Source organism: Xyrauchen texanus, chromosome 10 (assembly GCF_025860055.1).
Source record: "Xyrauchen texanus isolate HMW12.3.18 chromosome 10, RBS_HiC_50CHRs, whole genome shotgun sequence".
In the NCBI taxonomy this organism is placed as follows: Eukaryota; Metazoa; Chordata; class Actinopteri; order Cypriniformes; family Catostomidae; genus Xyrauchen; species Xyrauchen texanus.
The window spans coordinates 589777-608471 of record NC_068285.1 but is presented as its reverse complement, the minus strand read 5'-3'; the positions used below and the strand labels follow the sequence as shown (position 1 = coordinate 608471).

The 18695-nt window shown below is 36.8% G+C and overlaps 1 protein-coding gene across 1 annotated transcript in view; it reads right to left on the bottom strand.

Moving 5' to 3' along the window:
* Positions 1–18695, bottom strand: part of LOC127650634 (NLR family CARD domain-containing protein 3-like) — a 222841-nt gene that overhangs the window by 104225 nt on the left and 99921 nt on the right. Inside the window, 1 exon segment of the mRNA XM_052136193.1 lies at positions 7379–7459. Within this exon segment, the coding sequence (XP_051992153.1) occupies positions 7379–7431 (53 nt within the window). The 5' untranslated portion in view covers positions 7432–7459.

Sequence of the window (18695 nt, the reverse complement as noted above, 5' to 3'; positions counted from 1 at the left end):
TATGCATTATAAATTGTAACTTTAACACGTGTTGTATTGCATTTTTACAATCAAAATTATTTGAGAGCATCCAAATTGATAAGGCGTTTTTTGATCCAGACTTTAAGGCGCTGAGCAGCGGGGGATTCGTTTTCATGCGGCGGGGTAATTCATTTTATGATTCAGACATAAAAGGCGACGATCGACAGATGTTTTGTGGTGGGGCATGTGTAATGATAATTCGTTTTATTACTCAGACATAAAGACGATGAAATGACTGGGGGTTAATTAAATTTGTATTTTGACCAGACCTTAGGGTTGTTAATTGGATCTGTGTTCATGGGGGTATTGTAGTGATAAGGTACGCCAAGATTTCGAAGTGTCAATTTAAATCTTTGATCTCTGAATATTTCACAACGGGGGTTTTGGTATAGCCTATCGACAGTCCTTTTAAATGATTCAGGCACAGATTAAACTATCAAACATCCCAATGTTGCATTATTCAGTTCTAAAAGAGATTTTAACTAAACATATTAATATTGTAAATTAATGGGTCGTTTCTTCACGCGCAACCGCCTACTAAAAACATACATTCAATAATATTATAATAAAAACAGCCGCTGAGTTAAATCACTAGACAGAAAGATGCGCGGTCGTTAAATATGGAAAGCAAAATGAGATCAATTGTTGTCTAGTCTAAGGGAAGTGTATTTTTCTGTTGAGAATTATATAAGAGAGCCATGAATAAAATGTGTTTTAAACTTTTATACGTCATTTTGAGTTTGTCGCGGTGCATCATGAACCCCAGATTTAAAGAGAAGATGGCGTCAGATAGCTGTGGTGTGATTGTGAACCTTGTGACAAAAAATTATTTATGACCCTGATTTATGGCTTAATTGCTGTACATTGTGACAAAAAATATTTATGGCCTATGCTTTATGACCTAATTGGTGTACATTTGAACTTTTAATTCCTGTCCCCCTTACCCTCCACTCCCCTCCCCTCCCCAACCCCTCCCTCTGGCAGTTGTGCATGTCAGTGGACTTTATTGGTATCAGAATCCGCCAAAGGACATGAACTGATTATTATCCTGGTGTGACTTTGCGGCCGCTGGAATGACCCGCGCCTGCACTTCATACATAGGGAGGGGTCTTGCCGACCCAGGACAAGGGAAGTGTTTTAAATTATTATATGTAACATTGTATGGATGTATTGTCTGTCTCTGTCCCCAGTGCGGGAACTGTATTGGGAAAGGGATCAGGGGAGGGGGAGGGTGTTGCGTCCTATGGGGGTGCGGTGAATTGGGTAAAACTGTGAATGAATTGAGTGGATCTTGAGTTCGCTGTTGTGTTTTTATAACGTGTGCTGCATCGCAGTATTTGTATTGCAGCCTGGACTTATTAATCTGATGTTTAATAAAGTAAACTGTCTTTGTGAAATAGTCTGAGTGGTTGTGTGATTTATCTTCTGGCATTGACAAGTAATGAAATAACATAACTGTTACACTTGCAAAAGATTTGACAAATGCAATGTACGTTTAACAACACGTCTTAAACATGAGAGACAAAAGCGGGGTTATAAAAGCAATGGAGACATGAGACCATTGAATTGAATATGAAGCGTTATAGAGAGAGAATGCCAAACGAAGTGCAAGTTCTCGATATGTGACTGATGAAAATGATAGAATTAAACTTAAAAAAGTACAATGCTCAGAACTATGCAACCAACAAGCAACATCGTATCAACATAAAAGAACAGATCGACAGAAGTGTGTCAATATCAAACAGCTACAAAGGATATAACTATTTCTTCTTTTCGTTGTAAAAGCAGGCTGAACGGTGTGTTGTTTACACTTTCAAACCATATGTTTGTTTACTTCTGTAAGGGGTTAAAACGTTTCATTAGGTAATACGATGTTTATACACGTGTATTATTCGGTAGTCAATCTAAAAATATTTTATTTTAAGCCATAGTAAAAAACTCATTACATTACATGTGCTCTTCAGATTTGACAACACAACCCATTTAAAACAGAATGTCTAGTGTATTTTGTGTGCAAGGGTCACAGTTGAGACATGCAGCGGGTGTTTAACACGTGCCATTATACTCGTTTAAAATGGCATTTATTTTCAAAAAACAGTATTTTAGCAAACAGTATGTTACTAAAACGCAAAGTTTTTTATTTTTTTTATAGAATTCTGACTACATTTTTATTTTAACTATGAGATAAAATGCAGCAAAACACACATCCATTTAAATATGAACAAATAGTTTAACAAAAATAAAAGTTTTGTGTTTTGAATTATTTTACTAAACACGATAAACCATTTCACATAGTTTAATGTATCTTTAACATGTGTTGTCTTGCATTTTTACTTTTGACAAAGAGAAGTGTTTTTAAACATTAGATTGTCTAACATATCTCTAGCATTACCGCTTTAAAGATGCTGAACAAAAAACATACAATTTATTTAAACAAAGAGCATTTTAAATGAAATACCATACATTCATTGTAAAATGTAACAAAGATTCTTACATTTTTCCACCCAAAGTCTTTCAATCGATACTGAGCTCTTACAGGAAGTCAGAGGTCTGGGGTGGGAGGTTTTTCAGAATACGCACACACCCCCCTGATCAGACCTAATGGTGTCTTGTGTATTTCTGTTCAATAAAACAATATGGTGCCATGAGTTTCCTGGTGTTTTATGGCTTACTTTCATTGAAAAGCATGGTGACAACCAAAAGTGTGAAAGAAGGGAGATAAAAGGGTTTATTTTGTTACAAACATTTTTCTTTTTACCCATCAAGTGCTCCATGTAACGTTGTGAAACATGGTAGAGATGTGGTTAAAGAAGTATTGCTCTTTGTAATACAGGCAACAATTCAATAGAATTACTTAAAAGAACAGAAAGATTTTAGAAATCATTTGCTAAATCAATAGTTCAAATTCAGAGGTTTTTATAGTATGCTGTACACAGTTATCATAAAACCCATGTCAATTCAAGTGTGAACATTTCAAAGAAATGGGGTGCTAGCATACTGGACAACAATCAAATGACTTGTGATATACACACACAAGATATTTTAACACTAATTCACACCCTGAAACTACATTCATGGTACTGTTACGTCACTAGGGTGTCAAACACAAATGCAAAGGCTGAGTTTACTTTGACACTCATATTTTTGGTATTAATTTACTCATTCCTGGATCAAACCCTCACACTCAGAAACAGAAAGTCAGATATTTTGGTTTGAATGTGGAACACATTTCAAATGAACTTTGAAGCTCCAAAAAGCACATCAAATGTAGCATAAAAGCAAGGAAGTGTGTTATAACTTCTGCATACATTAACTGATCTCGATGAAACTTCAGCGGTGTGTTCGCGGGAAGAGGCCGATCGCATGGATGTGACTATTTTGAGTCAAAGTTATAGCGCCACCAACTGGCAGAAGGAAGTGTGTCACTTTCAAAATGCTTTGAAATCACCCTCTTATGTCTCAAGTGAACAAACAGAGCAACAGAAAGTCAGATATTTTGGTTTGAATGTGGAACACATTGCAAATGAACTTTGAAGCTCCAAAAAGCACACAAAGGAAGCATAAAAGCAAGGAAGTGTGTTATAACTTCTGCATACATTAACTGATCTCGATGAAACTTCAGCAGTGTGTTCGCTGTAAGAGGCCGATCGCAAGGATGTGACTATTGTGAGTCAAAGTTATAGCGCCACCAACTGGCAGAAGGAAGTGTGTCACTTTCAAAATGCTTTGAAATCACCCCCTTATGTCTCAATTGAACAAACAGTTGATAAAGAAATCGGGTATCAATATATTGAATTATGAATTATTGCAGTGATCAACTGTGATGTCCGGTTAAGATGAAAATAAACTATCTCTCTGTCTAAGCGATTATCTTTCTGAAACACGTCACAAAAACATACAGAAACGGATAACACAAACATGATGTTGGAAATATACACTTATCAGAATAGTTATATTAAACTTGTCTATTTCAGTTAAAGCCATTTCAGTTATAAAGCTGTCTCATGTAATTTCTCCTTTAATTCTATAATATAACCACTAGGTGGAGTTCTAAGCCTATTTTCTGTATTCTCGTTGTTTTAACGTATGAAGAAGACTTGTGTACATGTTGTTGAGAACGCAGTAAAGTGTGACGCATATTTCGTTCTGTGAGTTTTATGAGTACTCCGAGTCTTTATTAAAACCAACACATGAAACATATGTCTAAAGAAAGTAGGGATGGGCTGCTCGATCCGAACGTATCAAAACTCCCGAGAATGATGTTGATTTAGGGTTGTACAACACGCGAGGCGATATCATTTTTGCTCGCATCTTCACGAAGGTTTGTCGGTTGTATACAATGTTTGCCTGTTTGAACATTCAAGCGATTTTACACTATTCAACTCAACAAATGTCAAAACAACTCAAATACATGTTTGCGAGCAGATTGAGTGACACAGCGATCGAGCCGCGTCGCGTCTAACGCTCGCACTCCGATGAGATTTCGCTTTGTCTGAATGGACAATTTCATACAACAAAGTGTAAAAATACATATTGGGGAGTTATGTCTCAAGTGAACAAACAGTTGAGAAAGAAATCTGGTATAATTATATTGAATTCTGGCATTATTCCAGTTGACGTCCTGCTATGTTTTTTTCTCGAAACAACTTAATCAAAATACTGCGTTATTTGTGCCCATACAGATACATTTAATACATCATCACAAACTAAAAGTCGTACTTTTATTTGTGTACACTGAAAATAACAACAAAACCTTGTGCTTTTGTAAAATAACGGAAATAACAGGGTGCTCAGTCTCTGTCTCCGCGATAATCTTTCTGAAACACGTCACAAAATTCAAGTGAACAAAATCAGCCATTCTGTATTTTATCATCTCACAGTGAATACAGATGCAACAAGCACGGCACAAAACGAAAATAATGATACTTCTCAGTTCTCAAAAGATTAAACTGAACTGTGCCTTGAATATCGTATCATGCGATAAAAGCCTCTTAAAGAGACAGTAACAATTTAGCCTTCGCCCTGAACATAGACATCCCAAGTCATTGAAAAGTACAAATGGTATTATTTTAAGTTTTTTTTATTTCTCTCTTATGTTGTAAAATGCCACGTTTTTGAATGGCATGTAAAATGTAAAAATAATCACTATCTCAATAAATATCTCTTAATAAATAATAAATATCTCAAACGGTTTTGCTTTGGCAAGGGATTAGTGTAATGTCAAAAAATGAACAACTAAAAGCCTCATATCTTCTAAAAATTTAATGGTCCATACAATGCAAATGAACTTTGAAGCTCCAAAAAGCACATAAAGGCAGCATAAAAGCAATCCTTACGACTCCATTGGTATAATTCATAATTCCCGCAGTGTACTTGCTTGTTATATTAGCTACTACAAAATATATAAATACATTTACTATCTTAACTTGTAATGCTGTACTTAACATAATGACAAATAATCTTAAGATATTATATCGTATGCTATGTATTGTGAATACACCCATGTTAAACATAAAAATGTACTTCCATTGCATATCACACTGCAAAAAATGATTTTCTAGACAAGTATTTTTGTCTTGTATTCCTGTCAAATTATCTAAACTTTCTTAAAACACGATTTATTTACTTGTCAAGCAAAATGGGATAAGATATTAAGTCTTGTTTTAAGATAAATCTAACTAAATTTAGTGAACTTTAGACTCAAAACAAGAAAAAAATTCTGCCAATGGGATAAGCAAAATAAACTTGTTTTCCTTTTAAATTAAGTTTATTTTGCTTACCACATTGGCAGATTTTTTTTCTTGTTTTGAGTCTAAAGTTCACTAAATTTAGTCAGATTTATCTTAAAACAAGACTTAATATCTTATCCCATTTTGCTTGACAAGTAAATAAATCGTGTTTTAAGAAAGTTTAGATAATTTGACAGGAATACAAGACAAAAATACTTGTCAAGAAAATCATTTTTTGCAGTGCATAGGAACACATAAGCGTAAATTATAATTACATTGATAAACCTGTACAAAGACCTCCAGATAAATACTGGCCTTCTGGATTAACACATTTAAGTGCTGCAAAAGATATTGACCTATGACATCCTATGACATTAAAAATTATTCTACATTTGAATTACCTCATAGATGTGACTATTGTGGTTCACGGTCATAGGCCCTGTCCTAAATGGCACACTTCATATGAATTTTCAGTCTTGTGTACTTATTTCATGTGTCCATTAACTCCATGAGACCGTAGGGTGTCTCATTTTTCATTTTAGGTATCGGAAGGGTGCTCATGCATACTTTGTGGTTGATATGTGCCCTCGATGCGCACTTTTGCAGGGCACACAATGATGCGAGCTCTACAGCACACATCTTCTTCTCGACAGTCAAAGCGAGGTTACGTTATTGCCCATCGTGCACAGCAACCCTAAAGGCACGGGGGTGGCGGTGCCACCGGCTTGGGCCCGCCATCGCTGCTTGCAGCTATATTTTTTATTATAATTGCATATTTCCTTTTAGATTTATATTTTTTACACTGGATTCTTTCTAATCGTCCCTCAGACTGTGGTGTACACGTTCATACTGTCAGTCAACATGAGAGTCCTCACCTCACATCAGCACAAGGGGCTCCTGAACTGAATCCAGGTGGATGATCCATTGACCCGTCACTCTTCATGGACACACAGCTGGATTCAGGAGATTCTCCATGAATGACACTAAAACACAACAGCAATTAAACACTGTTTTAAAAACTACAAACTCTCACAAACACTCTTTTCCTCTCATCAGTTTCTCAGTTTTACTCTTCCCAATATTTCTCTCTTCTTCAAGGGGGTAACATGTTCTTTTCCAGTGTTTTCAGTGTCATTTTGTCATTGAAATCAATATTTATTATTTTTAGTAGCAGTGGTCAGTTAGAGAAAATGACTACATCTCATTTTACATTGAATTCTTTCCATCTTGAGAATATTATAATATATAATATGGTGGTGTGCTAATCAACTCACTTGAAGAGGTTCGAATGTACACTATACAATACAATGTGCTGCTTTCTGAAAAACTGTTTTCACAAGAATTAAATAACCAAATTTACATTTACAGGAGAAACATACACACAAATGACCTTTGACCCCAATCCTAAATAATGTACATTTCTCCAGTTATGTCTGTCACTGAATCAAACCGGTCTCACTGTCAACTTACTGTAGATCTCACTTTACCCTAAAGCTGTTTTCACATGTTTATACTTGAGATAATCCAGTCTGTTCTCATTTCTCCTCAGTGTTTTTATACTGTAGTGTTGTGCAGCATATCAGAAATATCTATCAGTGTATTTTATTAAAGCATTGAAATCCTCTGACCTCTTGACCTTCCCTGTGTCTGTCTGTCCACTGAGATCCTTTGTGGAGTCCATGACATCATCTGAACAGTCCACTGAACACCTGTCAACAAACGGGACATCATCTATATTTGTGACGTGTTTATTTGTTCAATACTGACACATATTTGTTTTTATTTGTCCTCTAGAATATTCCATTAGAAATGAATCAATGAGGTTCAATTGCAGACTGTCAGCTTTTATGACATGTTAAACACCAGCATAAAGAGAAAACATCAGAAGACTCAACAGAAGAAAACAAAGCAACGTTTCAAGTCAATAGAAGAAATAACATTTCAGTGTCAAAGAAACTGAACACATACTGACAATTCAGATAAAAGAGCAAAAGTCTCAGTATCTGTTTGTTCTGCTGTGATTAATACTTAGATATCTGTTAGATGTCTTACTGTAGCTGATAGTTTGAAAGGTTTATTATTGTTGTCTTGTGAGTTTTGGTTTGTTTAGCAGCAGTTCAGTTTCACTTTCACCTGTCAAGAACTGTTGATGTTCCTCTTTACTGACTAGAATATCACCTACAAAATACTTCACAATGAATTTATTGATTGTTTCAGATGATTCAGTGGAACAAAAACTGTCGAACTTTCTCTCTGTTTCTCTCGTCGTGTAATTTCCTGCTCTTGTCACCCAAATGAACCATGGCACACTTTACTCAGTCATAAAACCAGTCTCTGATTACACTGTTTCTACAGCCATCTGCAATGATTTACCAACAGTCTTAAAACTCTGAGTGTCATAAAACACGTTTGATTTGATGCAATCATCAGTAGATCTATTTATTTTATACAAGTAATTTAGTAAGTAATTTTTATTTCTATAGTTTCTAGAACAGATGTCACAAAGTGCTTAACATTCACAATAGAAAACCAAAGAAGCATAAAAATACAAATGAGATGAAAGCAGTTTTATATAAGTGGGTTTTTAGCTGCTTTTTAAAAATGACCACAGAGTCCACAGATCTTAAATCCACAATTTCCACAATTTGGGAGCAACAACCTCAAAGGCGCATCACCTTTAGTCTTTAGTCTCGAGAGAGGAACAGCTAACAAGACCTGTTCTGAAGATCTCAGATTCCTGCTGGAGTTATGAGGTTGCATCAACTCTTTTATATAAGCAGGAGCTTGACCATGCAATGCTCTAAACACCATCACAAGAATTTACTGGGAGCCAATGTAAAGAAATTCAATTGGTGTTACTTGTGATCTCTTTGATGACTTTGAAGCACTTGTAATTGTTTCAAGGTTGCAGCATTAAGACAAGTAAAAAGAGAATTGCAATAATCAAGGTGAGAGGAAATGAACGCATGTATAATCATCTCCACTTCTACTGTGGACACAATTGGCCTTAGTTTAGCAATATTTCTCTACTGATAAAAACAACAAGAGAATTTACATGCTGATTAAGACTCAAGGTCTGTCCCATATAAACACCCAAATTTCGAAGGCTTAACAAAATGAGATAAAGGTCCAAGAGTTTCCATCACCTTTGGGAGAACACCAGCAGGAGCAGAGACAAGAACTTCTGTTTTTTCTGCATTTAACTGCAAGTTGTTTTCAGCCATCCAATCTTTTATAGAGTTTATGCAATTTATAGTAATAGACAATTTAGTTATTTCATAAGGCTTAAAATAAATATATAGTTGAATATCATCTGCATAACAGTGATAACATACTCCCGGAAATATACTTCTTAATTGCCCTAAAGCCAACAAATATAGTGCAAAAAAGCCAAAACAGAGCCTTGGGGAACACCACAGGACACAGATGCTGTTGATGAGAACCACCTCAAGGCTGTTCCAGTGACACCAACACCTTTTCTAAGCCTTTCCACTAATATACAGAGATCGACAGAGTCAAAAGCAGCTGCAAGATCTAAAAGAATCAGTACAGAACATTTACCTGCATCAGCTTGCATTAACAAATCATCTGAAACTCTGAGGAGAGCAGTTTCAGTCGAGTGCAACCGACGGCAGCCAGACTGACATTTCTCAAATCCATTATAGGCATCAAAACAGCTGTTAGTTGATTAGCAAACTCTTTTTCCAAAACCTTAGTCATAAACGGTAACTTAGAAATACCCGACTACCACATGATGAGTTTAGATTAAAGGCCAAGTCAAATAAAATAAGATTATGATTTGAGACTCAAAGGTCCTCAGATAAACAGAGTTAATGTGTAAACCAAAGATAAAGACAAGATCTAGAATATTCCCTTTTATATGAGTGTGTTCAGAAACATGTTGAGTAAGATTCAAAGATTCAGTGATATTCAGAAAGTTAAGAGCAAATTTATCAGAGACATCATCAATATGAATATTAAAATAACCAAGAATCACAACACTAGAAAACTGAAGAATAGATGACAAAAAATCTCTGAAATCATCTAAAAAAAATCATTGTTTGTGCCAGTAAATAACGGCAGATTAAACTAGTTTGAAAGGTTTATTATTGTTGTCTTGTGAGTTTTGGTTTGTTTAGCAGCAGTTCAGTTTCACTTTCACCTGTCAAGAACTGTTGATGTTCCTCTTTACTGACTAGAATATCACCTACAAAATACTTCACAATGAATTTATTGATTGTTTCAGACGATTCAGTGAAACAAAAACTGTCAAACTTTTTCTCTGTTTCTCTCGTCGTGTAATTTTCTGCTCTTGTCACAAAATGGATCCTGTTTTACTAGTTTCACTTTCACCTGTCACCTGAGGAGGAGGAGTCTGAAAGAGACAAACAACATTTAAAGGTGCAGCAGGTGTTTCATGCTCTTAAAGGGATAGTTGAGCCAAAATTACAAATCTGTCATCATTTTCTCAGCCTCATGTTGTTCTAAACCGCTTTAGCGCTGGGTGATATGTAAAAAATATTTGAATGATAATCACATTTAAAATATCGTGATATCCGATTATATGGTGAACCCCCCTGCTGCCCAGATAGCAGTAAGTCGGCGGTCCGCTGGCGGTGCGCCGGCGGCAGTAGAAGCGGCAGAATGGCGATATCGCAAACACGTTTGACGGCGGTCTGCCGGCGGCAGCCGCTTTTTAAAAGCGGCAGCCGCCTTCCTACCGCCTTCGTTCCGCGGACGGCCCGCTGGCCATCCGCCGCTCCGCCGCCGTTATATCGAAGGCGGACCGTCGGAGGCAAACGCTTTTTTCGAGCGATCTGCCGCCGCTTATTGTATATATATAAATATATATATATATATATATTTATAGCATGCAGTTTATCAAGAATAATGATTGATCAAACCAGACAAATTTCCATTTGGCGTTTTAATTCCACATTTCAAAGTACAGTAACTGTCATTGAAACAAGATGTCAGATCACTGAAATATAAATAACAGAAAAATACAAACATTATATATACACACACAAAAGAACATGCAGGTTTCCAATTTCTTTTTTTTAAAAAACACTATTGTAACACTTACAATAATTGTTAATAATATAAAGAGGTCAGCTCTGGGATGAAAATAATTACCAGTAAACACAAGCAATGAGGATATTTGGTACCAAAGAAAGTGCAGGACACCAAATAAATTGAGGTATAACATCATATTTACAAGTCATTTCTAACAATAGGTTAAGTGGTAATAATTTAGAGTAAAGCTCTGGAGTAGAATATACCATTATAACTGCAATGCTGACCTGTGGCACAAGGATTTACAAGCTATATGTAACAATAGAATAACAGTTAAACACTGTGACGGAATGAAAGTACAATTTTTGGTACTAGTTAATGTGCAATATCAAATATCAGGTATGAAATAGGATTTACAAACTATAATAGAATCGTTAAGCACTGACGGAATGAAATAAGCCAATACTAAAGTCACGGTATGTAGAATATTTGATACCAGATAATGTGCAAATATCAAGTATTAGATGTATAATCTAGGATTTACAAGCTATATTTAAAAATAGAATAGTTAAGCACTGTAACAATGAAATAAGCAGCAAATTGTATATGAAATAATTGAGATCTTTGGTATCAAGGAATGTGCAGGATAACAGGTATAATATACATTTTGACATTCAACTTACACATGACAACAAGTGGGAATAAATATAATTAACAGCAGAAAATCTGGCTGTAGAGAACACAGCCAATCAGAATGTCTGGAGAGGTTGGGGACTTCTGGGCTAAGAATCACCGGTTTTCCCCGACCTCCAGAATGAGGCAGTGCAAATTGGCATATCTTCAGTGATTCCTGGTACGCCTGTATAAAAGGACAAACCATCCCATATTCATCCAAGGAGCTGCCCTCAAAGCAGGGTCACGAGAGAAAAAAAAAAAAAAAAGAGCAATTTCCACAGTGAACAATGTGGATTGGGTGAGTGTAGTCTGACACTTTTAGCAGGCTTTTTTAGGGGTCTTGATGTTACTGACTGCAGGATAAAGAAAGGGTTCCAGTTGTCAGTGATGCTGGGGTGTCAGTAGTCAGCCTAGGTTTAAGGGGTCAGCTGTGGGTCCCTCTCAGCTGTGAGGCGTCTTTTTCCACCTTCATGTTCAGATGCTCCTTTCAGGTAACGCGTAACGTTAACCTGGATCGGCTCATCAGTGGCATCCTGGGTTGCCGGGTTCTTCTGGATGGCTCCTGTAGAAAATAAAGATCTGTCATTCCATTTGAATGGCATAAGGTCATACACATCTACTTAAATATAAAAAAATATCCAACTTACTTTGAACAATGGTCTTCAGGAACATGTCTCTAAAACATGCTTTATCCCCTACACCAGTCCAGGTTGTATTGATGGAAAGGTGATTAGAGAAGATACTCTGAAGCATTCGCCACACGGTTGTCTTTAGGTCCCTCCCACATTTGATTGCCAAAAACCGAAGCTGAAAATACAAAAAACATGTTACAAATTACATTTCTCTGAAGCTTCTCATAAATTTAAAATGTGACAGGCTGTGGATTCAGACTGTAGAATATGCAGTGTACGATCTTAATTTTACTTTTTAGATTACCCTATGGCATTATAAACGAAATCGGCACACTTACAAATCGTTGCTGGAGCTCTTTATCCTGCCTCAAACTGTTGTCAAGCAACGCCAAATCTTCCTGGGTGTCTAGGGGGGAGTAACAGATCCCCTGGCAGGGATAACTCTCCAACAGACACATTGGCACTGAAATGTTGCAGCATAGCATTTTGTCAGCATTAGGGTTTGATCTGCACCTACAGGGGTTCCCAGAATAAAATAATAAAGTAACTTTCATACCAGTAACTTTCCCTGTAATTTCTATCCACAGTATGTTATGCATGGCATACAAGTTCATAATGAAGAACCCTTATGATAACATCAATTTCATTTTTTTTCTTTGAAGCAGAATATTTGTTTGTAAAAGGGGAGGGAAAAGAAAATAATGAAATATTGGTATACAGATTTTGGTTGATATATCATACTGTACAGTGAAATGTGCTATTGTTATATCCCTACTCACCTGAAGGACGGATAGATCAGGCAAATCTCCAGTCAGGCCTTTGTAGAGAGTTTGCTCCTTTGAATAAAACTTTCATTAGTGGGAAGTTGCATATCCACAGGTATTTTAATTCAAACATGCAACATTTTGTAATAAATCTACAATATTCAGCCTTTACCTTACACCCTCGGTTGTTGCTCTACACTTTTATTATATTAAATACTTATTTATATAGCTTGCTCACTGTATAATCATGATAGCCTAATACTTATAACACAAGATTGCATCTTAAACAAATGACTGAGTTGAAAACTTGAATAAGAACGCATTTTACACAGAGGGGACCAGCTAGGGAAACTTACCTGCCTACAATAACTGTTTTCATTTGAGTTACATTAATCATGAATAACCTTAGCCGAGTCCCCAGGAACATCGGGCTATTAAAGTAACAAGCCTATAACTGCGGTCTTATTAATTCTAGCTTCACCATACACTCAAACTGTGAGGTTTATCTGCTTTCCTCATGGACCTGAAGCACAATGCCCTGACAGTGACTTCACCGGTGTCCTGATCTTTATTAGAAACTGAGAGGAGACCAAGTTAATATAATTTATATCACAATTATCACAAAAATTAACAAACAGTCTGCTTTAAAACTAAGAAAAAACAAGCTTCTATACTAACGTTACATTAAAAATGAACACGTGGCGAACTAGCTTAGCCGCTGTCTGCCGGCACACCACATTAGATTAAAATACTTACCCTTGTAGTTGTGCAGATAACTCGATATGTAGAGTTTAAAGCCCTTGTCCCTCTTGCTTGTCGGAGCAGGGGACCAGGCATCAACAATGCGATGAACATCGCTGACGCCAGTATTTTCGGAAGATTCTGGAGACATCGAGTAAAAACAGACATTTTGGGCGACGCGCAAGTAAACCGGAAACAGATATGGCGACAGCGGAACTTCACTGTTCAGTCTTTGTCATGTGTTTTAGCAATACATTTTTAACATTTATAATGCGTTTAGATTTTTTTTTATTGCCTTTACAGGGACTTTAACACTTTCTTAAACATTTGTACAGGTCATAATTGCAAAACCTGTAAAAGGTATCCATCCATCCATCCATCTTCAACCGCTTATCCGAAGTCGGGTCGCGGGGGCAGCTGCTCCAGCAGGGGGCCCCAAACTTCCCTATCCCGAGCCACATTAACCAGCTCTGACTGGGGGACCCCAAGGCGTTCCCAGGCCAGTGTGGAGATGTAATCTCTCCACCTAGTCCTGGGTCTTCCCCGAGGCCTTCTCCCAGCTGGACGTGCCTGAAACACCTCCCCTAGGGAGGCGGCCAGGGGCATCCTTACCAGATGCCCAAACCACCTCAACTGACTCCTTTCGACGCAGAAAGGAGCAGCGGCTCTACTCCGAGCTCCTCACGGATGACTGCGCTCCTCACCCTATCTCTAAGGGAGAAGCCCGCCACCCTTCTGAGGAAGCCCATTTCGGCCGCTTGTACTCGCGACCTAGTTCTTTCGGTCATGACCCAGCCTTCATGACCATAAGTGAGGGTAGGAACAAAAACTGACCGGTAGATTGAGAGCTTTGCCTTTCGGCTCAGCTCTGTTTTCGTGACAACGGTGCGATAGAGTACAATACCGCCCCCGCTGCCCCGATTCTCCGGCCAACCTCCCGCTCCATTGTCCCCTCACTCGTGAACAAGACCCCGAGGTACTTGAACTCCTTCACTTGGGGCAATACCTCATTCCCTACCTGGAGTACGCACTCCATCGGTTTCCTGCTGAGAACCATGGCCTCAGATTTAGAGGTGCTAATCCTCATCCCAGCTGCTTCACACTCGACTGCCAAGCGATCCAGTGAGAGCTGAAGGTCACGGACCGATGATGACATGAAGACAACATCATCTGCAAAAAGCAGCGATGAGATCCCCAGCCCACCGAATCCAGCACACCTTCCCCACCCCGACTACGCTCGATATCCTGTCCATGAATATCACAAACAGGATTGGTGACAAAGCGCAGCCTTGGCGGAGACCAACCCCCACATGGAATGAACTCGACTTTGTGCCGAGGACCCTGTAAAAGGTAAAATAACAAAAAAAAATCGAGGTTGGAAAAAATGTAGACATAAACGAAATTTCTGCGCAACTGTGAAACCAGAGGATAATTTCGCTTTTTCATTGAGTTTATCCTTCACGTCAAAACAGGGATTTTCATGTTTATGATAGATATCACCATGGTTGCAAATTAATAAAAAAAATTTAAGTATACCCGAGATTTTGGCCATGTTGCAGATGTCTTTCACTGTTCACTTATAGTCAGGCATTCGTGAAAAGTCTAACTTCATCAATTTATTCTGCTAAATTGTTCATACCATGAATTAAATATCTATTTTAAAACCTAATCAGAATCATAAAGATATTTATTGCCAAGTAAGTTTTACAAAAGGAATTATTTTTGGTTTATTGGTGCATGTCTCAAATGCGCAGCAATCAAAGAAATGTAAACAATTTTCAAGTGCATAAAATAATTCAATATATTTTACAAATATTACTGTATAATCGCTTCAGAGTTTCAAAGTAATTTAAATGTCATTTCCTAAACCTTACCTTATCATGGAATCAAGAGTCAAGCCTCCGTTATAAACCCTAATTGCTTTGGAGCAAAAAATAATAATAGCCAACATGGCTGGTCGATTTTGAGAGTAGAAATCCTTGCATTTCAAAGCGGCTTGCCGCCTCCCGCCGTTGATCCGCCGGAGGCAAACGCCAGAGAAAATGAAGCGGGCTGCCCGCCAGCTTTTCGCCCGCGGCATGTCGCAAGAAATGGGAGTGACGAATTCGGTGGCAAACGCTTCATCCCCGCCAGTGGGACGCACCTATAGCCGACAGCTTAGGGACGGCGGCAAAAAGAAGCCGTGCGGATATTTTTTGCTATGGGTGAGTGTCAGTGAATAATTTAGCTTTAAAAACTACATTAATTTATCGAAACGTGAAAAACTTAAAAAGTCATTTCTAAATTGAAATTACACTTTAAATTAAACAAAAAAGTAATTAAAATAGCGATGTGATAAAAAAAAATCTTATATATAAGCACCTCCCCAAATCCAAACATTTACCGTCTCCATTTGCCATCACGCAAGAATCACGACAAGTGAACAATGACTTATAACCTACAAGCAATCGCACACTTCCTGTTGGAAAATGGTCACTAGAAAGTTTTAAACGATGTGTTGGTGAATGGTGAGATTCCCGCCCCCTGCTGTAGCACAAAACAGTACTTGAGAAAACAGCAATAAATAAACTGCACATTAATAATCATATTTCTATAAGACATTGTTGAGATCTCTTCTGAAACTCTGTGTCAAATATTATTAGAGGTAATAGTCTTGTTTCCTGGGTAGGTCAATGGGAATTCTTTAAATACAAACTTCGTCAACTATCTATTTCTTACAGTAAACAACTAAATAGATGTTATATTTTAGAAGAGATCTCTCATTAAAGAAATAAATGAATGTTCTAACAAATTAAGTTTGACAGAGAATGATACAGCACGATTATTATCTCTGCAATCACAATTAGATTAAATGTATATGAGAAAAGCCAGAGGGGCACACATTAGATCAAGAGATAAATGATGAAAAAAGGGAAAATTCTGCTTATTTTTGTAGGTTAGAGGAAAAGCGTCAGTAAAAAACATTATTAAAACTTGAATCATTAATGGTGTCGAATGTTCTGATGCAAAATTAATAGCAAAATACTTTTATCAGAACCTGTACTCGTCCTCTTCATTAATTTTAGATCCGAATTCCCTTTTTGAAGAAATTGGTGAATTTGTCCCTCAAATAGATGAACAATTGAAAATGACGTGATGCAGAGTTCACAATTGAAGAGCTTGATTCTGCGGTCATGTGTTTGTCATCAGATAAATCACCTGGTCCAGATGGTTTTACGTCACATTTGTATCGTCATTTTTGGGGTTTATTAAGGGAATTTCTTTTGCAACTTTTCAGGAAATATCTAATAATTCGGTTCTATCTCAATGAGACAAGATTAATCACACTTATTCCCAAACCGGGAAGGACCCTAGACTGTTGGACAATTTACGACCTATTACTTTGTTAAATAATGACTATAAACTATGAACCCATATATTTAACAATCACTTGAGACTTGGTTTATCTAAAGTTATTGGGGAGACACAAACTGGATTTATTAGAGGCCGATCTATAAATAATAATATTCGACTGGTTTTAGACCTGCTAGAGTGTAACAAAGAAACAGAAGATGGGGTTATTTTATTTTTAGATTTCTATAAAGCGTTTGAGATGCTGGATCATTCTTTTATTCTTAAATGTTTACAAATGTATGGGTTTGGTGAACATGTTGGTAAGATTATTCAGTTGTTCTACACAGATATCAATAGCTCAGATGCCTTACAGGCTCTTCACCTAGATTTGACATGAAAAGAGGGGTTAAACAAGACTGCCCCATCTCAGCTCATTATTTATTATGGCTACAGAGATGTTGGCCATCCTTATAAAAAACTCAAATATCGAAAGACTAAATGTGTTTGGACATCAAATTGTGACTAGTCAATTGGCGGACGACACAACTTTATTTTTAAAAGCTCTTGATCAGATTCTCAAAGCAATTGAAATAATTATTTTTTTTTTCCAAATTTTCATGTTTAAAACTTAATATTGATAAAAGTGAAATTATCACATACATGAATGCTCCCTTGAAGCAATATTTAATATCCCAATCAAATCCATTGTGAAATATTTATGCACATTTCCAAGGATGAAGCTGTTAAGGAGAAACAAATCATCTGGAATAGAAGGAATGAATGCAAATTTAGACTCGATGTATGGATGCAAAGGGATTGATCTATTTTTGGAAGGATTTATTTAACTAAAATGGAGAGTCTTGCCAGGTGTATTTACCTGCATCTTGCCTCTCTATTTCCAATAGAGCTATTAAGACTATTAATCAAATGAATGTTCATTTTAATGGAAAAAGCGTGTACATTACATTAAGAGAGCACAACTTACTCAAGATTACGAGAATGGTGGATTACAAGCCTTTGATTTTCAGTGTATAAATGGCATGTTGAAGATTAAATGGTTAAAAATGTGAATAACTAATGAAAATAGTTTTTGGTTTAGCATTCCCAAAGGTATGTTTAGGAGATTGGGTGGAATTGATTTCTTATTAAAATGTGACTTTGTTATTTCAAAACTTCCAGTCAAATGATCTTCTTTTCACCAGCAGATTTTGCTATTCTGGAAGTTATTATATAATCACAACTTTACCCCACATTGGACCCCCATTGGGAATAACAGATTTGTTTTATCCAGATATAAGTCTTTATGTATTATTGATTGGCTCGAAAAGGGTTTCTGGTCTGTAGTTCACTTAATGGATGAGGATGGGAATCTGTTCACTTTTAAAGATTGTTGTACTAAATTCAACCTATATTGTGAACGCAAGCAATCTGAACGTATTATAAATGCCATTCCAAAAAATGTCCTTCACTTAGTACAAAACCCTTTTGTTCACTCGCTAGATGTCTTATGTGAACTCCCATCCCTTCTCTTTGATGGTAACGACCTCATGACAACACTTCCCAACAAACATATTCCTTCTTCCTTTAATTCTATATTATATCCTACACTTTTATATCGTCATGATATATTACAAGTCCAGTATATTCGTGTTCCAGTGACTCCTAAAGCGAAGGAAACTCACTTTAAATATTTAATGGTATTTATCCTTCAAGTTAACTTTTAAGACTTCGATTTAACTTTGACTGCAATACTTGTACTTTTTGTCAAATGGACATAGAGACAA